General features: G+C 38.3%; 1 protein-coding gene across 1 annotated transcript in view; it reads right to left on the bottom strand.

Annotated features, from left to right (window-relative positions):
• Nucleotides 1-4,922: 4,922 nt before the first annotated feature.
• LOC128638171 (trypsin) overlaps nucleotides 4,923-26,217 on the bottom strand; it is a 37,260-nt gene continuing 15,965 nt past the window's right edge. The window contains exons 3-5 of the mRNA XM_053690034.1: nucleotides 22,584-22,837; nucleotides 10,787-10,926; nucleotides 4,923-5,456 (exon numbers count right to left, since the gene is read on the bottom strand). Coding sequence (XP_053546009.1) covers nucleotides 5,292-5,456; nucleotides 10,787-10,926; nucleotides 22,584-22,837 — 559 coding nt within the window. The 3' untranslated portion in view covers nucleotides 4,923-5,291. The remainder of the gene's footprint in view (nucleotides 5,457-10,786; nucleotides 10,927-22,583; nucleotides 22,838-26,217) is intronic.

Genomic DNA, 26,217 nt, shown 5'->3' with positions numbered 1-26,217 from the left:
ATAATTTTATTTAATATTTGCGATGTGGGGGACAGCTGTTTAGGGGTTAATCATTTTATTTAGTGGGGGGATTGCGATTTAGGGGTTAATAATTTTATTAAGTGTTTGCGATGTGGAGGCATCGCGGTTTAGGCTTTAATAATTTTATTTAGTGTTTGCAATGTTGGGGGATCACGGTTTAGGGGTTAATAATTTTATTTAGTGTTTCCAATGTGGGGGGATTGCAGTTTAGGGTTAATAGTGTAGTTTATGAGTGTAAGTGTACTTTGTAATGTATTTTTGTTGTGTTTTGTGAAACTTTTTAGTTTCGCAAAACACTTTACGAGAGCTCCTAGATTTCGTTATGGACTAATGCGGAAAGGACTATTGCGCAATGGCGATTTCTCCTGACTTGTTATATCAGCGGAAGTAAAATGGATTGCAAAATCGTTGTTGTGCTAGCGCAAAGTCCGTTGCGCACGACTTGTTATCTTGCCCACAATGTCAACAAGTACATGTTATAGATAAAAAGCAATATTTTGTGTATTCTGATTTAACAATATGAGATCTCTGCTGCCACCTTGTGTGTGTATATATATATATATATAGATATATATAGATATATATTTAATTTAACCCCTTAAGGACAAGGCCATTTTTCAATTTCTTTCCCTTAAGGACCAGGGCTATTTTTACATTTCTGCGGTGTTTGTGTTTAGCTGCAATTTTCCTCTTACTCATTTACTGTACTCACACATATTATATACCGTTTTTCTCGCCATTAAATGGACTTTCTAAAGATACCATTATTTTCATCATATCTTTACCATAAAAAAATTATAAAATATGATGAAAAAAATGGAAAAAAAAAACACTTTTTCTAACTTTGACCCCCAAAATCTGTTACACATCTACAACCTCCAAAAAAGCACCCATGCTAAATAGTTTCTAAATTTTGTCCTGAGTATAGAAATACCCAATGTTTACATGTTCTTTGCTTTTTTTGTAAGTTATAGGGCAATAAATACAAGTAGCACTTTGGTATTTCCAAACCATTTTATTTTTTTTCAAAATTAGCGAGTTACATTGGAACCCTGATATCTGTCAGGAATCCCTGAATATACCTTGACATGTATATATTTTTTTTAGAAGACATCCCAAAGTATTGATCTAGGCCCATTTTGGTATATTTCATCCCACCATTTCACCGCCAAATGCGATCAAATCAAAAAAATGTTCACTTTTTCACAAACTTTTTCACAAATATTAGGTTTCTCACTGAAATTATTTACAAACAACTTGTGCAATTATGGCACAAATGGCTGTAAATGCTTCTCTGGGATCCCCTTTGTTCAGAAATAGCAAACATATATGGCTTTTGCATTGCTTTTTGGTAATTAGAAGGCTGCTAAATGCCGCTGCGCACCACATTTGTATTAGGCCCAGCAGTGAAGGGGTTAATTAGGTAGCTTGTAGGGAGCTTGTAGGGTTAATTTTAGCTTTAGGGTAGTGTAGTAGACAACCCAAAGTATTGATCTAGGCCCATTTTGATATATTTCATGCCACCATTTCATCGCCAAATGCGATCAAATAAAAAAAATCGTTAACTTTTTCACTAACTTTGGGTTTCTCACTGAAATTATTTACAAACAGCTTGTGCAATTATGGCACAAATGGTTGTAAATGCTGCTCTGGGAACCCCTTTGTTCAGAAATAGCAGACATATATGGCTTTGGCATTGCTTTTTGGTAATAAGAAGGCCGCTAAATGCCGCTGCGCACCAAATTTGTATTATGCCTAGCAGTGACGGGGTTAATTAGGTAGCATGTAGGGTTAATTTTAGCTTTAGTGTAGAGATCAGTCTCCCACCTGACACATCCCACCCACCTGATCCCTCCCAAATAGCTCTCTTCCCTCCCCCACCCCACAATTGTCCCCACCATCTTAAGTATTGGCAGAAAGTCTGCCAGTACTAAAATAAGTGTTTTTTTATTTTATTTTTTAATTATTAAAAAAAAAAAAAAAAAACATATTCTGCTTTGTAGGATACTACCTTAGCCCCAACCTCCCTGATCCCCCCCCCAAAGAGCTCTCTAACCCTCCCCCCCACTAACTATTAGCCACCATTTGGGGTACTGGCAGCTGTCTGCCAGTACCCAATTTGCAATAAAATATTATTTATTTATTTATTTTTAACCTAACTTTTTCTGTAGTGTAGCTGCCTCCCTCCATACCCTACCCCATCCCCCTCCCAGATCACCCCCTGATCACCCCCAGATCACCCCTCCTCTGCACCCACCACCCTCTCCCCGCAAAACATTTTCCCCCAGCAATTGGTCTCTGGCTAGATCGCGCACCTGCCCCTCACCTCCAGCGCGCGCTCCTGTGCGCAACCGGCATCAACCACAGCCGGAAGTAGTTACCTAGTGATGGGCCGCCCACCCACCTCCCTACAATGGCTCCCACCCACCAACGATCGGCACCATCACTGGCCGATGCAGAGAGGGCTACAGAGTGGCTCTCTTTGCATTGGTGTGCCTAAAAAGGTATTGCAGTGATGCCTCAATATCGAGGCATCACTGCAATACCTTGAAAGCAGCTGGAAGCGATCAGGATCGCTTCCAGTCTCTTGAAACCCTAAACTTGTGTAAAACGTACCCTGTACGACATGCGTCGTTAAGGGGTTAAATTATGGCAGAGATAAAAGAATGAGATTAAAATCCTCCAATTTATAAAAGTATAATAACAGAAATTATTGCATAGTTTAGCACATCTAGGCAAGTATCCGCCCTTGCCTTACCCAGAAAAACTCTATATACACTGTAACCATTGTACCAGAGGATTCTGGGTAAGATATGCAAATTATATATGAATATGCTTGAGAATAAATCTTAAATCTCGACTTGGGGCTGAGACCCCTTAATAAATCTTGGAGTTACTGTCTGCCTGCAAATTGACTGACGGGGCAGGGATTGGAGGGAGGAGTCTGGAGGACAGCACAGCTCTACAACGTATTAACCGTCAGCACGGAGGGTGAATATAGACAGAGAAGAAGGAGGCTGGAATAGGATCTGTTTACTGTGTGATCGGTAGTTCTTGTGTCACATGTGGTTCTGCAGTGAATAAGTCATTTTGCTGCATGACAAGTTCTCCTGCTCCCCAGTAATACTGTGTGATATCTACAAGCAGCAGGGTTACACTTGTGTCACATGGCGGGATTGAGTGATTTGACAGGACTGAATAATTATGCGTTACTGATCAGCTGATTGTTTCACCTGTGCTCTAGTTAGATATCCTCAAAATCTGTCCTGTTAGGGAGGCCTGAGGACAGGTTTGAAAACCAGTGAAGTATCAAATTGCATTAAGCTTCAAGGGACACACATAACATTTTTCTTAGAACATGCAGTTTTAAACAATTTTCCAATTTGCTTCTATAATCTCATTTTTTTTTCTTGGTATCCTTTGGAACAACAATGCACTACTGGGAGCTAGTTACTGATTGGTGGCTGGATATATATGCCTCTTGTCATTGGCTCGCCTGATGTATTCAGCTAGCTCCCAGTAGTGCGTTGCTGCTCTTTCACTAAAGGATGCTAAGAGAATGAAGCAAATTTGATAATAGAAGTAAATTGCAAAGTTGTTTAAAGGGACAGTTCCCAAAAAAATGTTCTCCTATTTAATTTGTTCCCAATGATCCATTTTTCCTGTTGCAGTTTATTTAATAGCTCCTTTACCCTTATTTCTGCATTTAAAAGGCTGATTTAGCCCGAGGTATCCTCACCTATACTGAAAGTTTCTGGTCTTAAATCCAGGTTTGACAGGTAATGAAGACACAGCCAGCAGAAGAAATTACACTCCTGGTGGGCTTTAGAAGAAATAACTTTACCCTTATTTTGGCATTTGAAAAGGCTGATTTAGCCAGAGGTATCCACACCTAAACTGAAAGTTTCTGGTATTAAATCCAGGCTTGACAGACAATGAAGACACAGCGAGCAGAAGAAATTACACTCCTGGTGGGGTTTAGAAGAAATAACTAATAAAATTATAATTTTCCATTGTTCTCTTTAAGTATTGAGCTTTGGTTTGCAGACTAATATAAGATAAAGAAGTAAGTGTGTGTACACAAAGTGAGAACATATTGAGATCGAATGTTACCTGCAAGCTCAACCTATTGTAATAGGCTGTAGTATCAAGTCACAAAACCAGCTACTTTATACTCTGCAATTGGTATAACAAGTCATTGGAAATACATTAAGGGAAGAACAATTTCACAGTACAGGTAGCCCTCAGTTTACGCCGGGGTTAGGTTCCAGAAGGAATGGTTGTAAATTGAAACCGTTGTAAATTGAAACCCAGTTTATAATGTAAGTCATTGGGAAGTGAGGGAGATAGGTTCCAGGCCCCTCTCAAAATTTTCATAAGTAACACCTAATACATTATTTTTAAAGCTTTGAAATGAAGACTTTAAATGCTAAACAGCATTATAAACCTAATAAAATAATCACACAACACAGACTTCACTTGCATTTTTCTGCAAACAGTTCTTTTTATGCATTTCAATCTGGACAGATTTATAGACAGGAAGATCTTGTTCCTTTGAATTCTGCTCCATAGCTCAAGTCTGGTTAAATTGATTACTTTCAGCTTGCTTGGCTTTGCTGCAACACAAGCGGACAGCTCCACCAACTGGCTATTTTAATAAATGCACTGCTTCTCAATGCTTTTCAATAGCAGTCACATGACTGGAAAAAAGGTTGTTATTCTGAAACAGTGTAAATTGAACCGTTGTAAAACGAGGGCCACCTGTATACTGATCCTTTAGGTTTTATGCTCTATCTGACACATCATTAATCTAAATCATGTTTCTTTAAAAAAAAAATCCCCCAGTTGGTTTCATACAGGTTTACACAATTTACTTGCAAAAGATTCCCTCCTGTCATGTGTTTAGAAAATTAAATATATTTTATTTGTATTAAGAAATAATTAGTCAGACAAGAAACATCAGAAAGAATCTGAGCATTGCATTCAGTTCATTTTTGATTATGGTTAGTGTACATTTGCAACATTCTAAACATAATTGACTCTAAAATTGTTATACACGTTTGAAAATAAGTATTTTTTTGGGCTACTTCTCATTTTTAAGTCTTTAATGATGCATGTGACAGAGATCATCTGGGTATTGCATTTATGTTGCACAGTTTTCCCTATATCAATAACATTGTATTTATAATCAGAATAATTTCCCTCTACTGTTACAACTGAAGCTATCCCATTATTGCTGATCTTGGCATTTGCAGGGAAGATTTGTAGTATTATTGCACACAATCTCCTGTGCTAATAGTTTCTTGGATCCAGCTCAGGTAATTGCAGACTTTAGTATATATTCCTGGTTTATTGGGTTCCCCACATGGAGTATTTCCCCAGGATGTGATTCCATGAAGCTCAGAGCCACAAACCAAAGGTCCTCCGGAGTCTCCCTATGTTAGAACAAACACTAAGTTATAGTAGCATCATTTAAATAAAGTTGTTAAAATAAAGCAGAATCCCACTACAGGTGCTATTATCATCATTATCAGTATTATCATTATTATTATTGTTCTTTTATAAAGAGTCAACATACTACCCAACACAACAACAGAATACAATAATGAAAAGACATTTGCATGAATCATAAGTAGAAGACCATGCTTGTGAGTCACTGTTAGCTGTAAACCACCTGAACATGTGATGATCAGCAGGACAAGTGGACGTGTGAGCTTACAGACTGAAGGACATACTTGTGAGATCGGGGGAGAGGAATTGTCCTACTGTAGATCATATGGATCATATGGATCCCTGGACAGATATCATTTTAAGGAATGTAAAAAACGGCACAAATAGGTGCAGTTCTGGAAAAGTATTGTAGACAGGAATGTGAGTAATGAATGTGAGTAATGAATGTGAGTAATGAATGTGAGTAATGAGAGACGTGAAGAGAAGTATCTCATGGGCAGAGAGGATGGGACAGGTAGGAGATATTTGCATCAAGGGCAGATATATATGAGGGTGCAGTGCTAGTGAGAACTTTGTATGTGAAGGTCATAATTTAAATATTATTATTTAGACTTTATCCATTTTACCTGCTGGACTGTATTAAATTGTTTACAAAAAGTTCCATTACTTTTATATCGGCATCTGAAATAACTGATTTTGCCTTTGGTATCTCTAGCTATACTGAAAGTTTCTGTAATTAAGTATTGGCTATAAAGAAGCTATGTCAACATAGCCTGCAGAAGAAAGTACACTCCCAGTGGGAGTGTAGGCGAGAAGGTAGAAGAGATAAGTAATAATAAAATGTTAATTTACAGTTAATTATATAAGAATCGCTAGTCCTTATATTTCCCTGGTGGAATTATAAAAAGCCAATTTTTACCCTGAAAACAGGGTGCCTCACAAAGGGGCGTATACTGCATTGCAGTGGAAACATTTTCAGCAAAAATTCACAGAGATTACAAGTTGTGCGCTAAACCCGGTGCATAAGTAACGCTAAAAATTTAGCGGTACCACACTTTCCATAGCACTGCCATTATAAGTTACAGAAAAACCTTCTTGTGCTGTGCATTATGGTACCGCACAAAAGCCAATTCCTGACTTTACACGCTTGTGCACGTTTTCTCCTTTAGGCATCAAAGGAGAAAAAGTGTTAGAAAAAAACACACACCTGTGGTTGCGGAATGGCGATCGCTATAACTAATTCCCCATTGATGTCTATGGAGACGAGAAGGTTATGTAAAAACCTAACACCCTAACATAAACCCCTAGTCTAAATACCCCTAATCCGCTGCCCCCGACATCACCAACACTAAATAAAACTATTAACCTCTAAACCGCCAACCCCCCACATCGCTACTAATAAAATAAACCTAATAACCCCTAAACCTCCATCCCCCACATTGCAACTACTAAAATAAACCTATTAACCCCTAAACCGCCACCACCTCACATCTCGACACACAAAATAAAACTATTAACCCCTAAACCTAACAACCACTAACTTTAAATTAAAGTTACAATATAAATGCCTTAAAATAAATAAAAACTTACCTGTGAAATAAAAAAAACTAAGATTAAACTATAAATAAATCTAGCATTAATATTTTCAAAAATAAAATAAAATAAAATTAAAAAAACATAAAATTTGTAGATAAATTACACAGGAATAAATTGTATTAACTATGTACAGCGTAAAATGTAATTTAAGTACACTGGATGTGCAAAACTAGCAAGAAATGTGTTCTTAAATCTACAAAATACAAAGCATAATTGTTGTTTTTACGTAAATAGGCTAAACATGGGCTTATATGAAATTTTCTCTCAAATTCAATCTCAATTCTATAATCATTTTCGCACTATAGTTCTCACTGTTTTTTCTCAGTTATAAAACTAAATTCTCAAAACACTAATTGTTCTGAAAGGAAAACCTATTCATATGAAATTTACAGCAAATTTAAGGTAAAGTGCATTGTGTAATTTCATTTCTATTAAGCATAATATTAAGTTTTAACACACTCCGGTTTTCCCTATATATATATGGATTGAGGTATTTGGCACAGTGTTACTGCATTCAGATAGATCTCATATTTGTTATCAACAATTTTGTATAGGTAATATCTATATTTATATAGATATTATCATGAAAATATATACTTACCGGTTCTCTTTAGCTTTCCATTGGGGATATTAAAGGGACGTTAAACTAAAAAAATTATTTGCCATCAAATATTCACCTATGCAAAGCAATGGCAATGACATTTCTGTTAACCTTTAAATGCCTTTCTGACGTTCTATTCCATCCTACCCGCACTGTGCTTTAGCGCCGTTACGACGGAATAGAACGTCCTAGCTGTTTGGCTGTCCTGAAGCCAACGGTGCTTCCATTATGCGATCGTGGTCTAGGGCTGGCATCATAGGGATGCCAATACAAAGATATCCCAGCGCCCACTAAAACCTTATTGGCCCAGGAAGGTGATACCTAGTTATCACCTAGAAGCAATGATACGTGAGAAGGTTAATCCTAGGCGCCAAACTGTGAGGCTAAGGTTTGCAAAATATTTATTACAACTCAAAGTTCAAAGAATAAAAGCAAAATTAAAATGCGATACTAAAAATACAATTTAAAATACAATATAAAAAGGCATGGATCCACGCTAGTAACAATGAGGATAAGATTGTGAAATATATATATGTACTATAACAATATACACAGGGCAATTCTGGAATGACAGCAATAACACAAATGTGCTGCAAAGTGACTTGGTGCAATACTCCAAAGTGCTAAAAATGGGGTAGTGACAACCAATAAAAATCAATAAAAATCAAAAAACTTTGAAAAATGTCCAGTGTGTAAAAAATGTGTGTTCCAAAAATAAAAGTCAGTGCAAAAAATAATAGTCAGTGCAAGAATAAAAGTTCACAACCTGGGTCCAAAAATGAATCCGCTGGGGTACTCCTATAGGTGTGTATCCAAAAAATGTTAGTGTGTTAGCAAGTGTTTGCTATTGATGTCCAGTAAAAAACAAAAACAAAACAAGGATTGTTGGTGATGGTGTTGCCAGCCTGAGTAGGCAGATATGGTGATGAAAAGTGCACAATAAAAAAGGGGCACAGTAAAAACAATTCCAAAGGTAAAAAAGTAAGGAAAAAAACCTGTGATCTGTGGGGTGATTCTGTGTATGCCAATCATAGTGTACATGATGGATATTATATTTGGATGGTTATAGGTAGGGTTCATAATATAGCTCTTAGTTATATACCATACTGATCATGTAGGGTTCATTGTTAACGCTCTAAGGATATATCCAGTATATAACCATCCAAATATAATATCCATCATGTACACTATGATTGGCATACACGGAATCACCCCACAGATCATTTTAAGGACACACAGAATTATACGCTAGTGACTCACATTGCGGTCCTGCTTATTATTGATCTAACTACAGCTCTGACGTCACGACCAATCAGGACACTACAAAAACGGATAAGAAATATATACAAAAAAGCTGGTATAACCCCATTCAATATGCGGCCACTTATTATATATGAGTCAAAACAACAAACAGTAAAGACAACAGACTGAAAAGAATACAATAATATATATAATATAAATCCGTATGAGAAATTGTCTACCGGAAGTGACGTCATAGGAAATACGGAGGATTCGTAAAAACATAACAGACCACAAACAGAGACTCCCCAAATAGTAATAATAACAAAACACCACTTTATCTACTAATTCTGATAGGAAATAGACTTTCTGATTCATTTATTAACAATTTTGAATATATATATAAAAATTCGCCAAACCGGAAATGGCTAAATCAAAGCACTTCCGGTTGCAATTATACAACCCCTATATAAGGCCATCAGTATGTAGTACACACCAGTCTTGATAAAGGCCCAGAGAAGGCCGAAACACGTAGACAACACTGGTAAGCCTTATTTTAATTGGAGGAACATATTGTGATTTTTCTACACATTGCATTTTATCTTTCTCTTCACAGGTTTTTTTCCTTACTTTTTTACCTTTGGAATTGTTTTTACTGTGCCCCTTTTTTATTGTGCACTTTTCATCACCATATCTGCCTACTCAGGCTGGCAACACCATCACCAACAATCCTTGTTTTGTTTTTGTTTTTGTTTTTTACTGGACATCAATAGCAAACACTTGCTAACACACTAACATTGTTTGGATACACACCTATAGGAGTACCCCAGCGGATTCATTTTTGGACCCAGGTTGTGAACTTTTATTCTTGCACTGACTATTATTTTTTGCACTGACTTTTATTTTTGGAACACACATTTTTTACACACTGGACATTTTTCAAAGTTTTTTGATTTTTATTGATTTTTATTGGTTGTCACTATCCCATTTTTAGCACTTTGGAGTATTGCACCAAGTCACTTTGCAGCACATTTGTGTTATTGCTGTCATTCCAGAATTGCCCTGTGTATATTGTTATAGTACATATATATATTTCACAATCTTATCCTCATTGTTACTAGCGTGGATCCATGCCTTTTTATATTGTATTTTAAATTGTATTTTTAGGTTCGCATTTTAATTTTGCTTTTATTCTTTGAACTTTGAGTTGTAATAAATATTTTGCAAACCTTAGCCTCACAGTTTGGCGCCTAGGATTAACCTTCTCACGCATCATAGGGATGCCCCCTTAAACCAATCCCATCATTGAAATCTTGCGATCTCGTGCACGATCGCGGGATTTGAATTTGTTTACATCAGAACGATGTTCCGATGTAGACAAATTAGCCCTGTCATGAAAGGGTTAAATTATTTTGCTTAATGTTGACAATTGGGGTCTTTCTTTTGCCTCAAGAGAGGAATAATAACAAACTCTGCTAAATGATACAGTGTGATTGTTTGATCACTGTAGAAGATCCTTTATAACTGCCTCTAGCTGGCTACAGCAAATAAGATAAGATAAAAATATTCAAAATACCTTTCAAGGAGTACATATAGCAAAACAGCGTACAGTGTGCTACCAAAATTACTATTTTAAAACATGCATTTTCAATGCAATTACTTTGCACAATTAATGCTGTATGTAGTACAGTATCCCTTTAAAAACAGCTTCTTGAAAGGAAAATTGAACTCAATTCTTATGTGTGAGTCATGTTGTATGTTCCAACTAATGAAATTAATCATTAGTCTGATAAAACATGAAAGGGCTAATGAGGAACACAATGCTATGCTTTATATTTTGACATATCATGTATTTACGGAAAATGTGAAAAGTCTCACCTGGCAAGTATCTTTCCCCCCTTCCATGACTCCAGCACACAACATATTATCAGTTATATTGTCAGATGGATATGATTCTTGGCACTGAGATCCTGAAACAGTTGTTACATTCACACACTGAAGTACATCAGGATAGGTTTCTGTGGATTTAAAAAAAAAAAGTATATAGAGGTACATTTGGTTAATTATAGAGTTGTATTTATTTTATTTCCTACATCTGCAATAAGATTTCTAATTTTTTGTTTGAAAGAATATTTTGTTTTCAATATAATTGTATACAATAATATAAATATTAATAAATTACATAACAAACACTGATAACTGCTAGACAAGGGCAGCAGGGACAGAACTGCAGGGGGTGCAGAGGTCGCAACTGCAACCGGGCCCCCGAGGGTGGGGGCCTAGCTTAAAAAAAAAAAAAAATTCAAAATAAAATGTTGACCTGCCACTGCCTGCACTGATATCATGTGAGTGTGATGTGATGCTTCACTAGTGTCTCTGTCTCTGACTACAGGGGTTAGTGTTTCTGTTTTACCCATTGGTGTTTATGTGTGTTTGTGTATGTGTATCTGTTGATGTATGTATGTGACTGTGTGTATGTTTGTGGAACCAGCAATTTACAGACCTTGTTACTACAGCCAGGGGGGACGAGGGTAAACAGTGTCACTATACAGTACCACTATATACAGTACTGGGGGCTGGACCATGTCACTGACTATAGTGGTCACTTTATAAAGTACTGGGGTGGGTAGGGTCAGCCCGCCATCTCACCGGCAGATTACAGACTGTGTCACTAACTCACTATATATAGTACTGGTGGGTTAAACAGTGTCACTATATATAGTAATAAGGGGTCAGACCATCTCACAGACTGTAGGCACAGGGGGCACGATCCGATATACGGCATAGGTTTCGGCGCAAGCGTGGAAACCTGCTTCGACAGTAATTTCACCTCGCACATCGGGGCATTACATATATTGCGCCGGCATTTCCTAGGTCGCCAGTGACTTACGGCACTTTAGAAACTGCCGGCGCCTAAGAAAAGTAACAAAAATGTTAAATCTCCCGTAACTGTCTAACACGCCTCCCAAAAATAAGCCCGACACGTATACCCCTATATCCGCAATCCCCCCTCTCACTCCTAATAATAAATGTATTAACACCTAGACCGACAACCCCCCACAACGCAATAAGCCTAATTATTAACCCCTAAACCGCCATAGCCCACACCACAAGTAATAACTAAATTATTAACCCCTAAACCGCCATAGCCCACATAGCCTATTAAATCTATTAACCCCTAATCCGCCGCCGGCAGCGTCGCCACCACTATAATAAAGTTATTAACCCCTAAACCTAAGTCTAACCCTAACACCCCCTAACTTAATTATTATTTAAATAAATCTAAATAATATTACTATTATTAACTAAAGTATTCCTATTTAAAACTAAATATTTACCTATAAAATAAACCCTAAGATAGCTACAATATAATTAATAAATACATTGTAGCTATTTTAGGATTTATTTTTATTTTACAGGCAACTTTGTATTTATTTTAACTAGGTACAATAGCTATTAAAAAGTTAATAACTATTTAATAGCTACCTAGTTAAAATAATTACAAATGTACCTGTAAAGTAAACCCTAACCTAAGTTACAATTACACCTAACACTACACTATCATTAAATTAATTAAATACATTAACAACAATTAGCTAAAAATAAATACAATTAAATAAAATAAACTATAGTACAACCCCCCCACACTAAATTACAGAAAATAAAAAAAATTACAAGAAGTTTAAACTAATTACACCTAATCTAAGCCCCCTATTAAAATAAAAAAGCCCCCCAAAATAATAAAATGCCCTACCCTATACTAAATTACAAATAGCCCTTAAAAGGGCTTTTTGCGGGGCATTGCCCCAAAGTAATCAGCTCTTTTACCTGTAAAAAAGAAATACACCCCCCCAACATTACAACCCACCACCCACACCCAACCTTACTCCAAAACCCACCCAATCCCCCCTTAAAAAAACCTAACACTACCCCATTGAAGATCACCCTACCTTGAGCCGTCTTCACCCAGCCGGGCACAAGTGGTCATCCGATCCGGGCAGAAGTCTTCATCCGATCGGAGCAGAAGAGGACATCCGGACCGGCAGAAGTCTTCATCCAAGCGGCATCTTCTATCTTCTTCCATCCGATGAGGAGCGGCTCCATCTTGAAGACATCCGACGCAGAGCATCCTTCCAGCACGACGACTACTCGACGAATGACGGTTCCTTTAAATGACGTCATCCAAGATGGCGTCCCTCGAATTCTGATTGGCTGATAGGATTCTATCAGCCAATCGGAATTAAGGTAAGAAAAATTTGATTGGCTGATTTAATCAGCCAATCGGATTGAAGTTCAATCCGATTGGCTGATTGGATCAGCCAATAGAATACAAGGTCAATCCTTTTGGCTGATGCAATCAGCCAATTGGATTGAACTTCAATCCGATTGGCTGATTAAATCAGCCAATCTGATTTTTCCTACCTTAATTCGAATGGCTGATAGAATCCTATCAGCCAATCGGAATTCGAGGGACGCCATCTTGGATGATGTCATTTAACCCCTTAACGACCGAGGACGTGCAGGGTACTTCCTCAAAAAAAAGGCAGTTAACGCCTGAGGACGTACCCTGCACGTCCTCGGTGTGGAAAGCAGCTGGAAGCGATCCTGCTTGCTTCCAGCTGCTTTCCAGTTATTGCAGTGATGCCTCGATATGGAGGCATCCTGCAATAACCTTTGGTAGCCATCCGATGCAGAGAGAGCCACTCTGTGGCCCTCTCTGCACCGGAGATCGGTGGCTTTCCTCGTTGGTGGGTGGGAGCAGATTTGGGAGGTGGGTGGCGGCCATCGATGGCCCTGGTCATGTGGAGGGGGGCGGGAATGACCAGGGCCACGCACTGATGCGCACGCGTGCACGGGAGGGCGGGGGCGGGCGCGTGCACGGGGAGGGAGCGGGTGGGAACTGCTACACTACAGAAAAAGCTGTTATAAAAAATGTTTAAAGATGGCCCCCAATAAGGCAGATGGGGAGGGTTAGAGAGCTGTTTTTGGGGGGATCAGGGAGGTTGGGGACTAAGGGGGGATGCCACACTGCAGCATATGTAAATATGCTTAAAAAAGTTTTTAAAAAAACTTTTATTTTAGTACTGGCAGACTTTCTGCCAGTACTTAAGATGGCGGGGACAATTGTGGGGTGGGGGAGGGAAGGGAGCTGTTTGGGAGGGATCAGGGGGTCTGATGTGTCAGGTGGGAGGCTGATCTCTACACTAAAGCTAAAATTAACCCTGCAAGCTCCCTACAAACTCCCTAATTAACCCCTTCACTGCTAGCCATAATACACGTGTGATGCGCAGCAGCATTTAGCGGCCTTCTAATTACCAGAAAGCAACGCCAAAGTCATATATGTCTGCTATTTCTGAACAAAGGGGATCCCAGAGAAGCATTTACAACCATTTGTGCCATAATTGCACAAGCTGTTTGTAAATAATTTCAGTGAGAAACCTAAAATTGTGAAAAATGTAATGTTTTTTTTTTTTAATTTGATCGCATTTGGCGGTGAAATGGTGGCATGAAATATACCAAAATGGGCCTAGATCAATACTTTGGGTTGTCTTCTACACTACACTAAAGCTAAAATTAACCATACAAGCTCCCTAATTAACCCCTGCACTGCTGGGCATTATACACGTGTGGTGCGCAGCAGCATTTAGCGGCCTTCTAATTACCAAAAAGCAATGCCGAAGCCATATATGTCTGCTATTTCTGAACAAAGGGGATCCCAGAGAAGCATTTACAACCATTTGTGCCATAATTGCACAAGCTGTTTGTAAATGATTTCAGTGAGAAACCTAAAATTGTGAAAAATGTAACGTTTTTTTTTTATTTGATCTCATTTGGCGGTGAAATGGTGGCATGAAAGGGAACACTACTATGCTTGCTGACTACTGTTAGTGAAGATATCAGGGTAAATGGAATGCTACTATGCTTGCTGACTACTGTTAGTGAAGATATCAGGGTAAATGGAATGCTACTATGCTTGCTGACTACTGTTAGTGAAGATATCAGGGTAAATGAAACGCTACTATGCTTGCTGACTACTGTTAGTGAAGATATCAGGGTAAATGAAATGCTACTATGCTTGCTGACTACTGTTAGTGAAGATATCAGGGTAAATGAAACGCTACTATGCTTGCTGACTACTGTTAGTGAAGATATCAGGGAAAATGGAATGCTACTATGCTTGCTGACTACTGTTAGTGAAGATATCAGGGTAAATGGAATGCTACTATGCTTGCTGACTACTGTTAGTGAAGATATCAGGGTAAATGGAATGCTACTATGATTGCTGACTATTGTTAGTGAAGATATCAGGGTAAACGGAATGCTACTATGCTTGCTGACTACTGTTAGTGAAGATATCAGGGTAAATGGAATGCTACTATGCTTGCTGACTACTGTTAGTGAAGATATCAGGGTAAATGGAATGCTACTATGCTTGCTGACTACTGTTAGTGAAGATATCAGGGTAAATGGAACGCTACTTTGCTTGCTGACTACTGTTAGTGAAGATATCAGGGTAAATGGAATGCTACTATGCTTGCTGACTACTGTTAGTGAAGATATCAGGGTAAATGGAATGCTACTATGCTTGCTGACTACTGTTAGTGAAGATATCAGGGTAAATGGAATGCTACTATGCTTGCTGACTACTGTTAGTGAAGATATCAGGGTAAATGGAATGCTACTATGCTTGCTGACTACTGTTAATGAAGATATCAGGTTAGATGGAACACTTGCTGACTACTGTTGGACAGTAATAAAGGGATTAGGGAAAATTAAGGGATTTATGACATTAAAGTCAAGTGAAACTGTAGAATTATACACTGTAAGTATCAAAAGGGGGTAAACAATTACACTTTATTAACATATATACAAATGGATACAAATAGATAGGAAGATGCTGTAGTGGATATTAGAGATGGGGATTTTTACTTCCAAACTCTTATTCAACAATCTAGCATCTAACTACTACTAATATTAAAACAAAGGTTAAAAAGGGCCAGTGACAAGAGATGCTCCAGAAGTACAAGTGGCAAGCAAAGAGAAGGTGCTTTTGAGAATAGGCCAATTGCTGTACGTTTTTTAGTTTTGTGTTGTTAATTGCGATTGAATAAAAACAACTCAATTATGTTGTATTCAGAAAATATTATTCATTTTTTCAAGACCAGAGATTAGTAAAATATGACTATTTTTAATAAGTAAACAAATTAAAAATATTTTTTTTTGTTCATAAGTGTATCCTGCAGTTACCTTTTGCGAGGGAGATATTTGCACTCCACTCAGTAATACCAGTGCATGCAAATGTGGGCTGGTATTTCATTAGGTGTAATGCGGATGCAACCTCACATTCGCATTACAGAGTAGCTTTGCGCCTACGAGAGCAAGCTTCCATAGGTTCCAATGGGAACCTCGTTCTCATGCCGTGAGACATAACAGAGAACCTAGAGCAGTGAAGTGGGTAAGTCACCCAGCGATGGGAAGCAAAAGTGATATATATATGTATATGAATATATGCATATGTATTTATGTGTTTATACACATATTAACACATAAATATATATGTATATAAGCATATACATATATACTTATAGAGGAAACACAGTTCCCATAGACCACAATGTAAAGGCACTTTTCAATGCCATTTTTTCCAACACCCCACAATTAAACATGCTACATTTTTTTATTCATAAAGGAACCTAACACTTAGGTTTGGGGGCAATTTGGGGCACATTTTTTTAAAATTCCAGAGCGCTAAATGCTACGGCGAGCTTGTGGTAACTTTATCCAGCCACTTGCTGGTTATTTATCGTGTGCCTATAAACAGCAAATTTGCCCATTTACGGGCTCAAGATAAATTAGTGCTCCGCTTGTATTCTAGCCCATTATCTTTGTATTTTGAATAACGCATACAAATGTGGCCAACATTCCCTGTTTTATGAAAACATGGCAAAACATATGCCCATCCTATCAACAATCACCTGACATTTATTTATCTCTGATTAATATATTAGTACATAAATATAAAATTTGCTAGTGGCAAATAGTTAACTGTAATAATGTGTCTATCTGAATGTATTAAAAGTGGGTATTAGTAATAGTGATGTCGCGAACCTAAAAATTTGAGTTCGCGAACGGAGAACTCGAACTTCCACAAAAGTTTGCGAAACGGTGAACCGGGCAAACCGCCATAGACTTCAATAGGCAGGCGAATTTTAAAACCCACAGGGACTCTTTCTGCCCACAATAGTGATGGAAAAGTTGTTTCAAGGGCACTAACACCTGGACTGTGGCATGCCGGAGGGGGATCCATGGCAAAACTCCCATGGAAAATTACATAGTTGATGCAGAGTCTGGTTTTAATCCATAAAGGGCATAAATCACCTAACATTCCTAAATTGTTTGGAATAACGTGCTTTAAAATATCAGGTATGATGTTGTATCAATCAGGTAGTGTAAAGGTTACGTGTAAGGGTTACGCCCGCTTCACAGTGCGCAGTGTAGGTGATATACCTACCCTGACCATGCTTTGCAGACCAGGTATCAGTGGTCAGATGGACCCTTGCCCCAACACTGTGTGCCAGACATGCCATTACAGCAGACTTATATGGCTTTGGCGTTGCTTTTTGGTAATTAGAAGGCTGCTAAATGCCACTGCGCACCACACGTGTTTTATGCCCAGCAGTGAAGGGGTTAATTAGGGAGCATGTAGGCAGCTTGTAGAGTTAATTTTAGCTTAAGTGTAGTGTAGTAGACAAACCAAAGTATTGATCTAGGCCCATTTTGGTATATTTCATGCCACCATTTCACCGCCAAATGCGATCAAATAAAAAAAAATTGTTCACTTTTTCACAAACTTTAGGTTTCTCACAGAAATTATTTACAAACAACTTATGCAATTATGGCATAAATGGTTGTAAATTCTTCTCTGGGATCCCCTTTGTTCAGAAATAGCAGATTTATATGGCTTTGGTGTAGCTTTTTGGTAATTAGAAGGCTGCTAAATGCCACTGCGCACCACACGTGTTTTATGCCCAGCAGTGAAGGGGTTAATTAGGGAGCATGTAGGGAGTTTGTAGAGTTAATTTTAGCTTAAGTGTAGTGTAGTAGACAACCCAAAGTATTGATCTAGGCCCATTTTGGTATATTTCATGCCACCATTTCACCGCCAAATGCGATCAAATAAAAAAAAATTGTTCACTTTTTCACAAACTTTAGGTTTCTCACAGAAATTATTTACAAACAACTTATGCAATTATGGCATAAATGGTTGTAAATGCTTCTCTGGGATCCCCTTTGTTCAGAAATAGCAGACTTATATGGCTTTGGCGTTGCTTTTTGGTAATTAGAAGGCTGCTAAATGCCACTGCGCACCACACGTGTTTTATGCCCAGCAGTGAAGCGGTTAATTAGGGAGCATGTAGGGAGCTTGTAGAGTTAATTTTAGCTTAAGTGTAGTGTAGTAGACAACCCAAAGTATTGATCTAGGCCCATTTTGGTATATTTCATGCCACCATTTCATCGGCAAATGCGATCAAATTTTAAAAAAACTTAAATTTTTTCTCAATTTTAGGTTTCTCACTGAAATTATTTACAAACAGCTTGTGCAATTATGGCACAAATGGTTGTAACTGCTTCTCTGGGATCCCCTTTGTTCAGAAATAGCAGACATATATGACTTTGGCTTTGCTTTCTGGTAATTAGAAGGCCACTAAATGCTGCTGCGCATCACACGTGTATTATGGCTAGCAGTGAAGGGGTTAATTAGGTAGTTTGTAGGGAGCTTGCAGGGTTAATTTTAGCTTTAGTGTAGAGATCAGCCTCCCACCTGACACATCAGACCCCCTGATCCCTCCCAAACAGCTCCTTTCCCTCCCCCAACCCACAATTGTCCCCGCCATCTTAAGTACTGGCAGAAACTGCCAGTACTAAAATAAAAGTTTTTTTAAATTTTTTTTAATTTTTTTTAAGAATATTTACATATGCTGCAGTGTGGCATCCCCCCTTAGCCCCCAACCTCCCTGATCCCCCCAAAAACAGCTCTCTAACCCTCCCCATCTGCCTTATTGGGGGCCATCTTGGGTACTGGCAGCTGTCTGCCAGTACCCAGTTTGACAAAAAAAAGGGCTTTTTTTGTTTGTTTGTTTTTTTTCTGTAGTGTAGCTTCCCCCCCCCAACAGACAAACCCCCACCACCTCACTGATCGTTTTTTTTTTTTTACTTATTTTGCGTTTTTTAAACATTTTTTATAACAGCTTTTTCTGTAGTGTAGCGGTTCCCACCCGCTCCCTCCCCGTGCACGCGCCCGCCCCCACCCTCCCGTGCACGCGTGCGCATCCGTGCGTGCCCCCGGTCATCCCCACCCACGATCCCGCCCCCCTCCACATGACCAGGACCATCGATGGCCGCCACCCGCCTCCCAAGTCTGCTCCCACCCACCAACGAGGAAAGCCACCGATCTCCGGTGCAGAGAGGGCCACAGAGTGGCTCTCTCTGCATCGGATGGCTACCAAAGGTTATTGCAGGATGCCTCCATATCGAGACATCCCTGCAATAACCGGAAAGCAGCTGGAAGCACCCCTGATCCCTCCCAAACAGCTCCCTTCCCTCCCCCACCCCACAAGTGTCCCCGCCATCTTAAGTACTGACATAAAGTCTGCCAGTACTAAAATAAAAGGTTTTATTTTGTAAAAAATTTTTTTAGCATATTTACATATGCTGTGGAGTAGTATCCCCCCTTAGCCCCCAACCTCCCTGATCCCCCCCCCAAAACAACGCTCTAACCCTCCCCATCTGCCTTATTGGCGGCCATCTTGGGTACTGGCAGCTGTCTGCTATTATTTCACAGTCAAAAAAGTTTTTTTTTTTTAAATGTACTCTACTGTTACACCAGATATGAGTGGTGGCACTGGGCAAGTGGGTACAGTATACGCTGTGAGCCTGACACACACGCTGGCAGGCAGGCAACTGCAATTAGATTACACAGGAAAAAAAAAAAAAAAGCAGACTGATGTTCTAGCCCTACAAAAGGGCTTTTTGGGGTGCTGTCCTTACAGCAGAGATCAGATGAGTCCTTCAGGACTTTAGTGGACACTGAATACACTAGCCTAGCTATCGATTTCCCTATTAAATCAGCAGCAGCTACACTGTCCCTCCTCTCACTAAGAATGCAGCTTCCAAATGAATCTAAAATGGATGCTGCCCAGGAGCTGGGAGGGTCTGGGAGGGAGGGTCTGCTGCTGATTGGCTGTAATGTGTATTCTGACTGTGAGGTACAGGGTCAAAATTTACTCAATGATGACGAATAGGGGGCGGATCGAACATCGCATATGTGTTCGCCAGCCAAGGCGAACGCGAACATGCTATGTTCGCCGGGAACTATTCGCCGGCAAACAATTTGCGACATAACTAATTAGTAACCTCACTCACTAATGGTTCTGGGATTTCTTTGCCTGAGAATTAAAGGGACATGAAACTCAAAAAATGTCTTTCATGATTCAGATAGAACATACATATTTTAAACAGCTTTCCAATTTACTTGTCTTATCAACTTTGCTTCATTCTCTTGATATAATTTGTAGAAAGAGGAGCAATGCACTTCTGGGAGCTAGTTGAACCCATTTGTAATCCAATGACAAGAGGCATATATGTGCAGCCACCAATTAGCAGTTTCCAGCCCCTGAGCCTACCTAGGTATGCTTTTCAGCAAAGGATACCAAGAGAATAAGGCAAATTAGATAATAGAAGTAAATTGGAATGTTGTTTAAAATTGCATGCTCTGTCTGAATCATAAAGAAAAAAATTGGGGTTTTCTTTCCCTTTAAACATTGATCACCTGCTCAATCCCTAAATCAATGTTTTAAGCAGTAAAAAAAATCTAGGGTTATTTTCTTTGCTTCTAGACCAGGGGTATCAAGCTCAATGTATTTGGGGGCCACTGGCCAAGTGTTCCTCTCCCATGTGGGCCGCTTGAACTGAGTTAGTGCTCCAGAACTGGATATTCTAAGAACTGGAAGTGACTTTTACCCAAGTACACATACACAGTTGTCTATTTATCTTGTGAGTGCCAGATGAAGTGATCATTCTGGAACTGTATAACAAAGTCATGGTGGGAGACTATACTGGACATTTGTCTTTATATTTATCTTGTGAGTGCCTATTAGAACTAGGGATGGGAGAATGTGTAAATTTTTGAATTTCGAATGTAGAACGAATGTTATTACCGAAATTCAAATTCTAAATCCGAATGTCGATAAGAACGAATATTCTTAAAAATTCGAAAATCGAATGTTATTTACAGTTTTCGAATGTTTCTTTCGAATTCGAATGTTTATAATTATATCGAATGTCCACATTCGAAATTTCGAATTTAACATTCTATTTAACAAATACTATTCAGAAGTTCAATAGTTCATGTGGTAGGGCGGGAATCTAGTAAATTGATACATAATAGATACAAATATATCATTTTGAATGTTTCCATATAGAATATTGCATAATTCGAATATTACATTTAAAGAAAAAGCATTAGAAATACTATTACAATCTAAATTCGAATTTTTCAAATTTGAATATTGCATAATTCAAATATTACATTTAAAGAAAAAGCATTAGAAATACTATTACAATCTAAATTCGAATTTTTCGAATTCGAATAGTGTATCGCATAATTCGAATATTACACTTAAAGAAAAAGCATTAGAAATACTATTACAATCTAAATTGGAATTTTTCGAATTCGAATATTGCATCATTCGAATATTACATTTAAAGAAAAAGCATTATAAATACTATTACAATCTAAATTCAAATTTTTCTAATTCGAATATTGCATAATTCGAATATTACATTTAAAGAAAAAGCATTAGAAATACTATTACAATCTAAATTAAAAAATTTCGAATTCGAATATTGCATAATTCGAATATTACATTTAAAGAAAAAGCATTAGAAATACTATTACAATCTAAATTCGAATTTTTCGAAAAGAATATTTTCGAATGTAATCGTAAAATTAGAAACCGAACATTCAAAAATCGAATGTTAGAATGTTATGTAAACATTCGAAATTCGATTCGAACGAACGAATGTGTTAAAATTCGTGCCGTTTTTCGAATGTTGCGAAACATTCGCCCATCCCTAATTAGAACATCAACTATGTACACCTCTTAGAACCCTAAAAAAAAAACTGACAGACAAATTTAGTGGTTTACCTATTAAACAAAGGTGGACCAGATGAAACTATCTTGAGGGCCGCATATGGCCCTGGGGCCAGTAGTTTGAGACCACTGTCCTAGACCATATGTAGAGCAAATATTAAAATATACTAGGATACGCTCAGAAGCATATTCTGTATGAATAACATTGGGGTTGTTCAGAAAAACGTATCAAATGACTTATCTACAAATATCCCCATAGATGTTAATGGTGATTTTCTGTAGAAAAACATTAGATACATTATTCTAAAGGATTGTGGTCCACCCTATTGCTACCCATAATTAATTCAAGCAAAGCTAAATCATTTGTGCTTAAATTTGTATTAGTGTAATGGTTATTTAATATTAATAAGACTTTATTTGCAAACTAGCAAACTTGTGAAGAATATGACAAAGGGAGAACATATTACATTACAATAAACTGATGCATAGTCACCAGTTCTTATCAACAAGAAGCCTTTTACCTTCTGGACTGGTGAGCGTTCCCCAGCCTGACACAATACAGTTTGTCCCAGGATCTGGCGCTGGGCATCCCAGAGGAATTAGCTGGACATATGCATTAAGGTTGACTGATGAGGGTAGTTTAAGAAGCATGATGTCATGGTCAAAAGTGATTCTACTAAAGCCACGATGAGGGCATATCTTATCAGCATATGTAAACTGCTCTGTTCCTTCATAAACATTTAAATTATGGTCCCCCAGACGAATCTGAAGACTCCTGCGTAAGAGAAGAAAACTGTAAATAAGATCAAAAAGCACTCTTTTTGTGTCCCAAATATGAGATAACATAATATAAATAAATAGTTTCTTAGCATTTCCTTTACTGTTGTATAATAGTATAAACTGCTATAAGTTATGAACTCAGGGGCGTATTTAGGTTTTGTGCTGCCCTAGGCACTCAAAACCCTGCTGCCCCCCCCCCCCCTCCTTAAAAAAGAAATGAAAAGGTTTTAGGTCTGTTTTCCCCCTAATACTTTTTTGGCGTCAGTCTGTACTTTTTTTTTCCCATAACAATTTAAAATAAAATGGGCTAGCAAAACACTTTTATACGTGGGTTAAATTACATGCATCTCATACCATTTTCTCCCTGAGAGAAGGGAGAGAAAAGAAGGGGAGGGTAGAAAAAGGGAGGGAAAGAAGGGAGGGAGAGAGAAGAGAAAAGTGGGGAGGGAGAGGAGAAAAGAGAGCAAAGGAGTGAGTTGAGAGAAAGAAGAGAGGGAGTTGAGAGAATGAGTTGAGGGAGGAAGGCAGGGAGAAAGGGAAAGAAGGGAAATAGGAAGGGAAGAAAAGAAGAATACACTTTGAAGCAATCACTGCCCTTCACATGCCACATACAGTAATTACAATCATTCAAGTAATGAAACTTTTTAAGTGTCCATTTACTATTTACTCCATGGGTTCATGAATGCAGAGAAAGCTAGCTATTAGTAGCTAACATACATTAGCACTGAGAGTTTATGATTTGACATCACATGAATGCAGAGAAAGCTAGCTATTAGTAGCTAACATACATTAGCGCTGAGAGTTTATGATTAGACATCACATGAATGCAGAGGAAGCTAGCTATTAGTAGCTAACATACATTAGCGCTGAAAGTTTATGATTAGACATCACATGAATGCAGAGGAAGCTAGCTATTAACAGCTAACATACATTAGCACTGAGAGTTTATGATTTGACATCACATGAATGCAGAGAAAGCTAGCTATTAGTAGCTAACATACATTAGCGCTGAGAGTTTATGATTAGACATCACATGAATGCAGAGGAAGCTAGCTATTAGTAGCTAACATACATTAGCGCTGAAAGTTTATGATTAGACATCACATGAATGCAGAGGAAGCTAGCTATTAGTAGCTAACACACATTAGCACTGAGAGTTTATGATTTGACATCACATGAATGCAGAGAAAGCTAGCTATTAGTAGCTAACATACATTAGCGCTGAGAGTTTATGATTAGACATCACATGAATGCAGAGGAAGCTAGCTATTAGTAGCTAACATACATTAGCGCTGAAAGTTTATGATTAGACATCACATGAATGCAGAGGAAGCTAGCTATTAGTAGCTAACATACATTATCGCTGACAGTTTATGATTAGACATCACATGAATGCAGAGGAAGCTAGCTATTAGTAGCTAACATACATTAGCACTGAGAGTTTATGATTTGACATCACATGAATGCAGAGAAAGCTAGCTATTAGTAGCTAACATACATTAGCGCTGAGAGTTTATGATTAGACATCACATGAATGCAGAGGAAGCTAGCTATTAGTAGCTAACATACATTAGCGCTGAAAGTTTATGATTAGACATCACATGAATGCAGAGGAAGCTAGCTATTAGTAGCTAACATACATTAGCACTGAGAGTTTATGATTTGACATCACATGAATGCAGAGAAAGCTAGCTATTAGTAGCTAACATACATTAGCGCTGAGAGTTTATGATTAGACATGACATGAATGCAGAGGAAGCTAGCTATTAGTAGCTAACATACATTAGCGCTGAAAGTTTATGATTAGACATCACATGAATGCAGAGGAAGCTAGCTATTAGTAGCTAACATACATTAGCACTGAGAGTTTATGATCAGACATCACATGAATGCAGAGGAAGCTAGCTATTAGTAGCTAACATACATTAGCGCTGACAGTTTATGATTAGACATCACATGAATGCAGAGACAGCTAGCTATTAGTAGCTAACATACATTAGCGCTGAGAGTTTATGATTAGACATCACATGAATGCAGAGGAAGCTAGCTATTAGTAGCTAACATACATTAGCACTGAGAGTTTATGATTAGACATCACAAGCTGATCTAAGCAGTGCACAGACGCATCCTGTCTGTTAGTTACTAAGACCTGCAATTAGCACTGTGCTTGCAGACCCACCACAGCTGAAAAGGGGAGCAGAGGCATAACTAGAAACCACAGGGCCCAGGTGCAAGAATCTAAGAAGGGGCCCCCCCACCACCCCTTCCCCCTCCAAAAAAAGGTGAATTTAATACATATTTTTTTTTTTTTTACATTTAACACAGAAAAAAAATGTGAATCAGATTACATGTCTGCAAAAGGAGGTACCCTGTGCCCACAGTCTGTGAGATGGCCTGACCCCCTATTACTATATATATATATATATATATATATATATATATATATATATATATATAGGCAAAAAATTGGTGTATGTGCACTCTCACCAACGTTCAACAACTACCAGGGTGCTGTACGGTGAATGATAAAAAAGCAAAAAGAAGCACTCACTGGATTTTCATCAAAAAGTGACCAGAAATTTAATGTAGTTTGTGACGTTTCGGGACAACAACAGTCCCTTCCTCTGACAAATAAACACTGAACAAAAGCTGCCTTAAATAGGCTCCCAAATACACTCCCCTCAGGTTCAGCCAATCCAGGCTGAATAATTAAACACACCCATATAGTGACCAATGAGAAAACATAATACAAATTGTGCATGTGACTGTTATAACATTATTGAAAAAAATGCTTTAAAAACAAATTACCTTTGGACCCCAATGCTAGTAGTCATGCCCTCTAATTACAATAAACATCATATGTGGTTATCAATCGTCTAAATGAATGCAAAAAATCATAAAGTCGTCTATTGTTAAATAACCAATCAAACATTGGATTGCAAAACTCGACTTGCAATAGGCTCCAATTCGTCATTCCTCCTACTGCTGATCCGCCCCTTGTTGCCAGGGACGCGATCAGCTGTACGTCTATAGCCATCAAACAAAATACTATGCTACCGATCAGCCCCTTATTGCAAGGGACGCGATCCACGGTACAACTCTAACACTCGAAAAAGACACGCATCACCACACACAGAGTTACTTGTTACATGCGCCTTTCTAGATACTATGTAGCCGATCGCCCTGTAGAAAACTATCAAACATGTCAACAAAGAATTGTCTAATGGCAAAGTGCCATGTCGAAAAATGGGCGTATATATAGGAGCGTGCATGCCTCAGTAGTGAATATGCTAATATCTAATACACCGCAATCCAAAAACCAATGGCAAAGTGCCATGACGAAAAATAGGCGTACACATATACGGGACTCCCAGG

The sequence above is a fragment of the Bombina bombina genome, chromosome 8 (assembly GCF_027579735.1).
Source record: "Bombina bombina isolate aBomBom1 chromosome 8, aBomBom1.pri, whole genome shotgun sequence".
Taxonomy (NCBI): Eukaryota; Metazoa; Chordata; class Amphibia; order Anura; family Bombinatoridae; genus Bombina; species Bombina bombina.
This window is presented reverse-complemented; position numbering and strand designations above follow the sequence as displayed.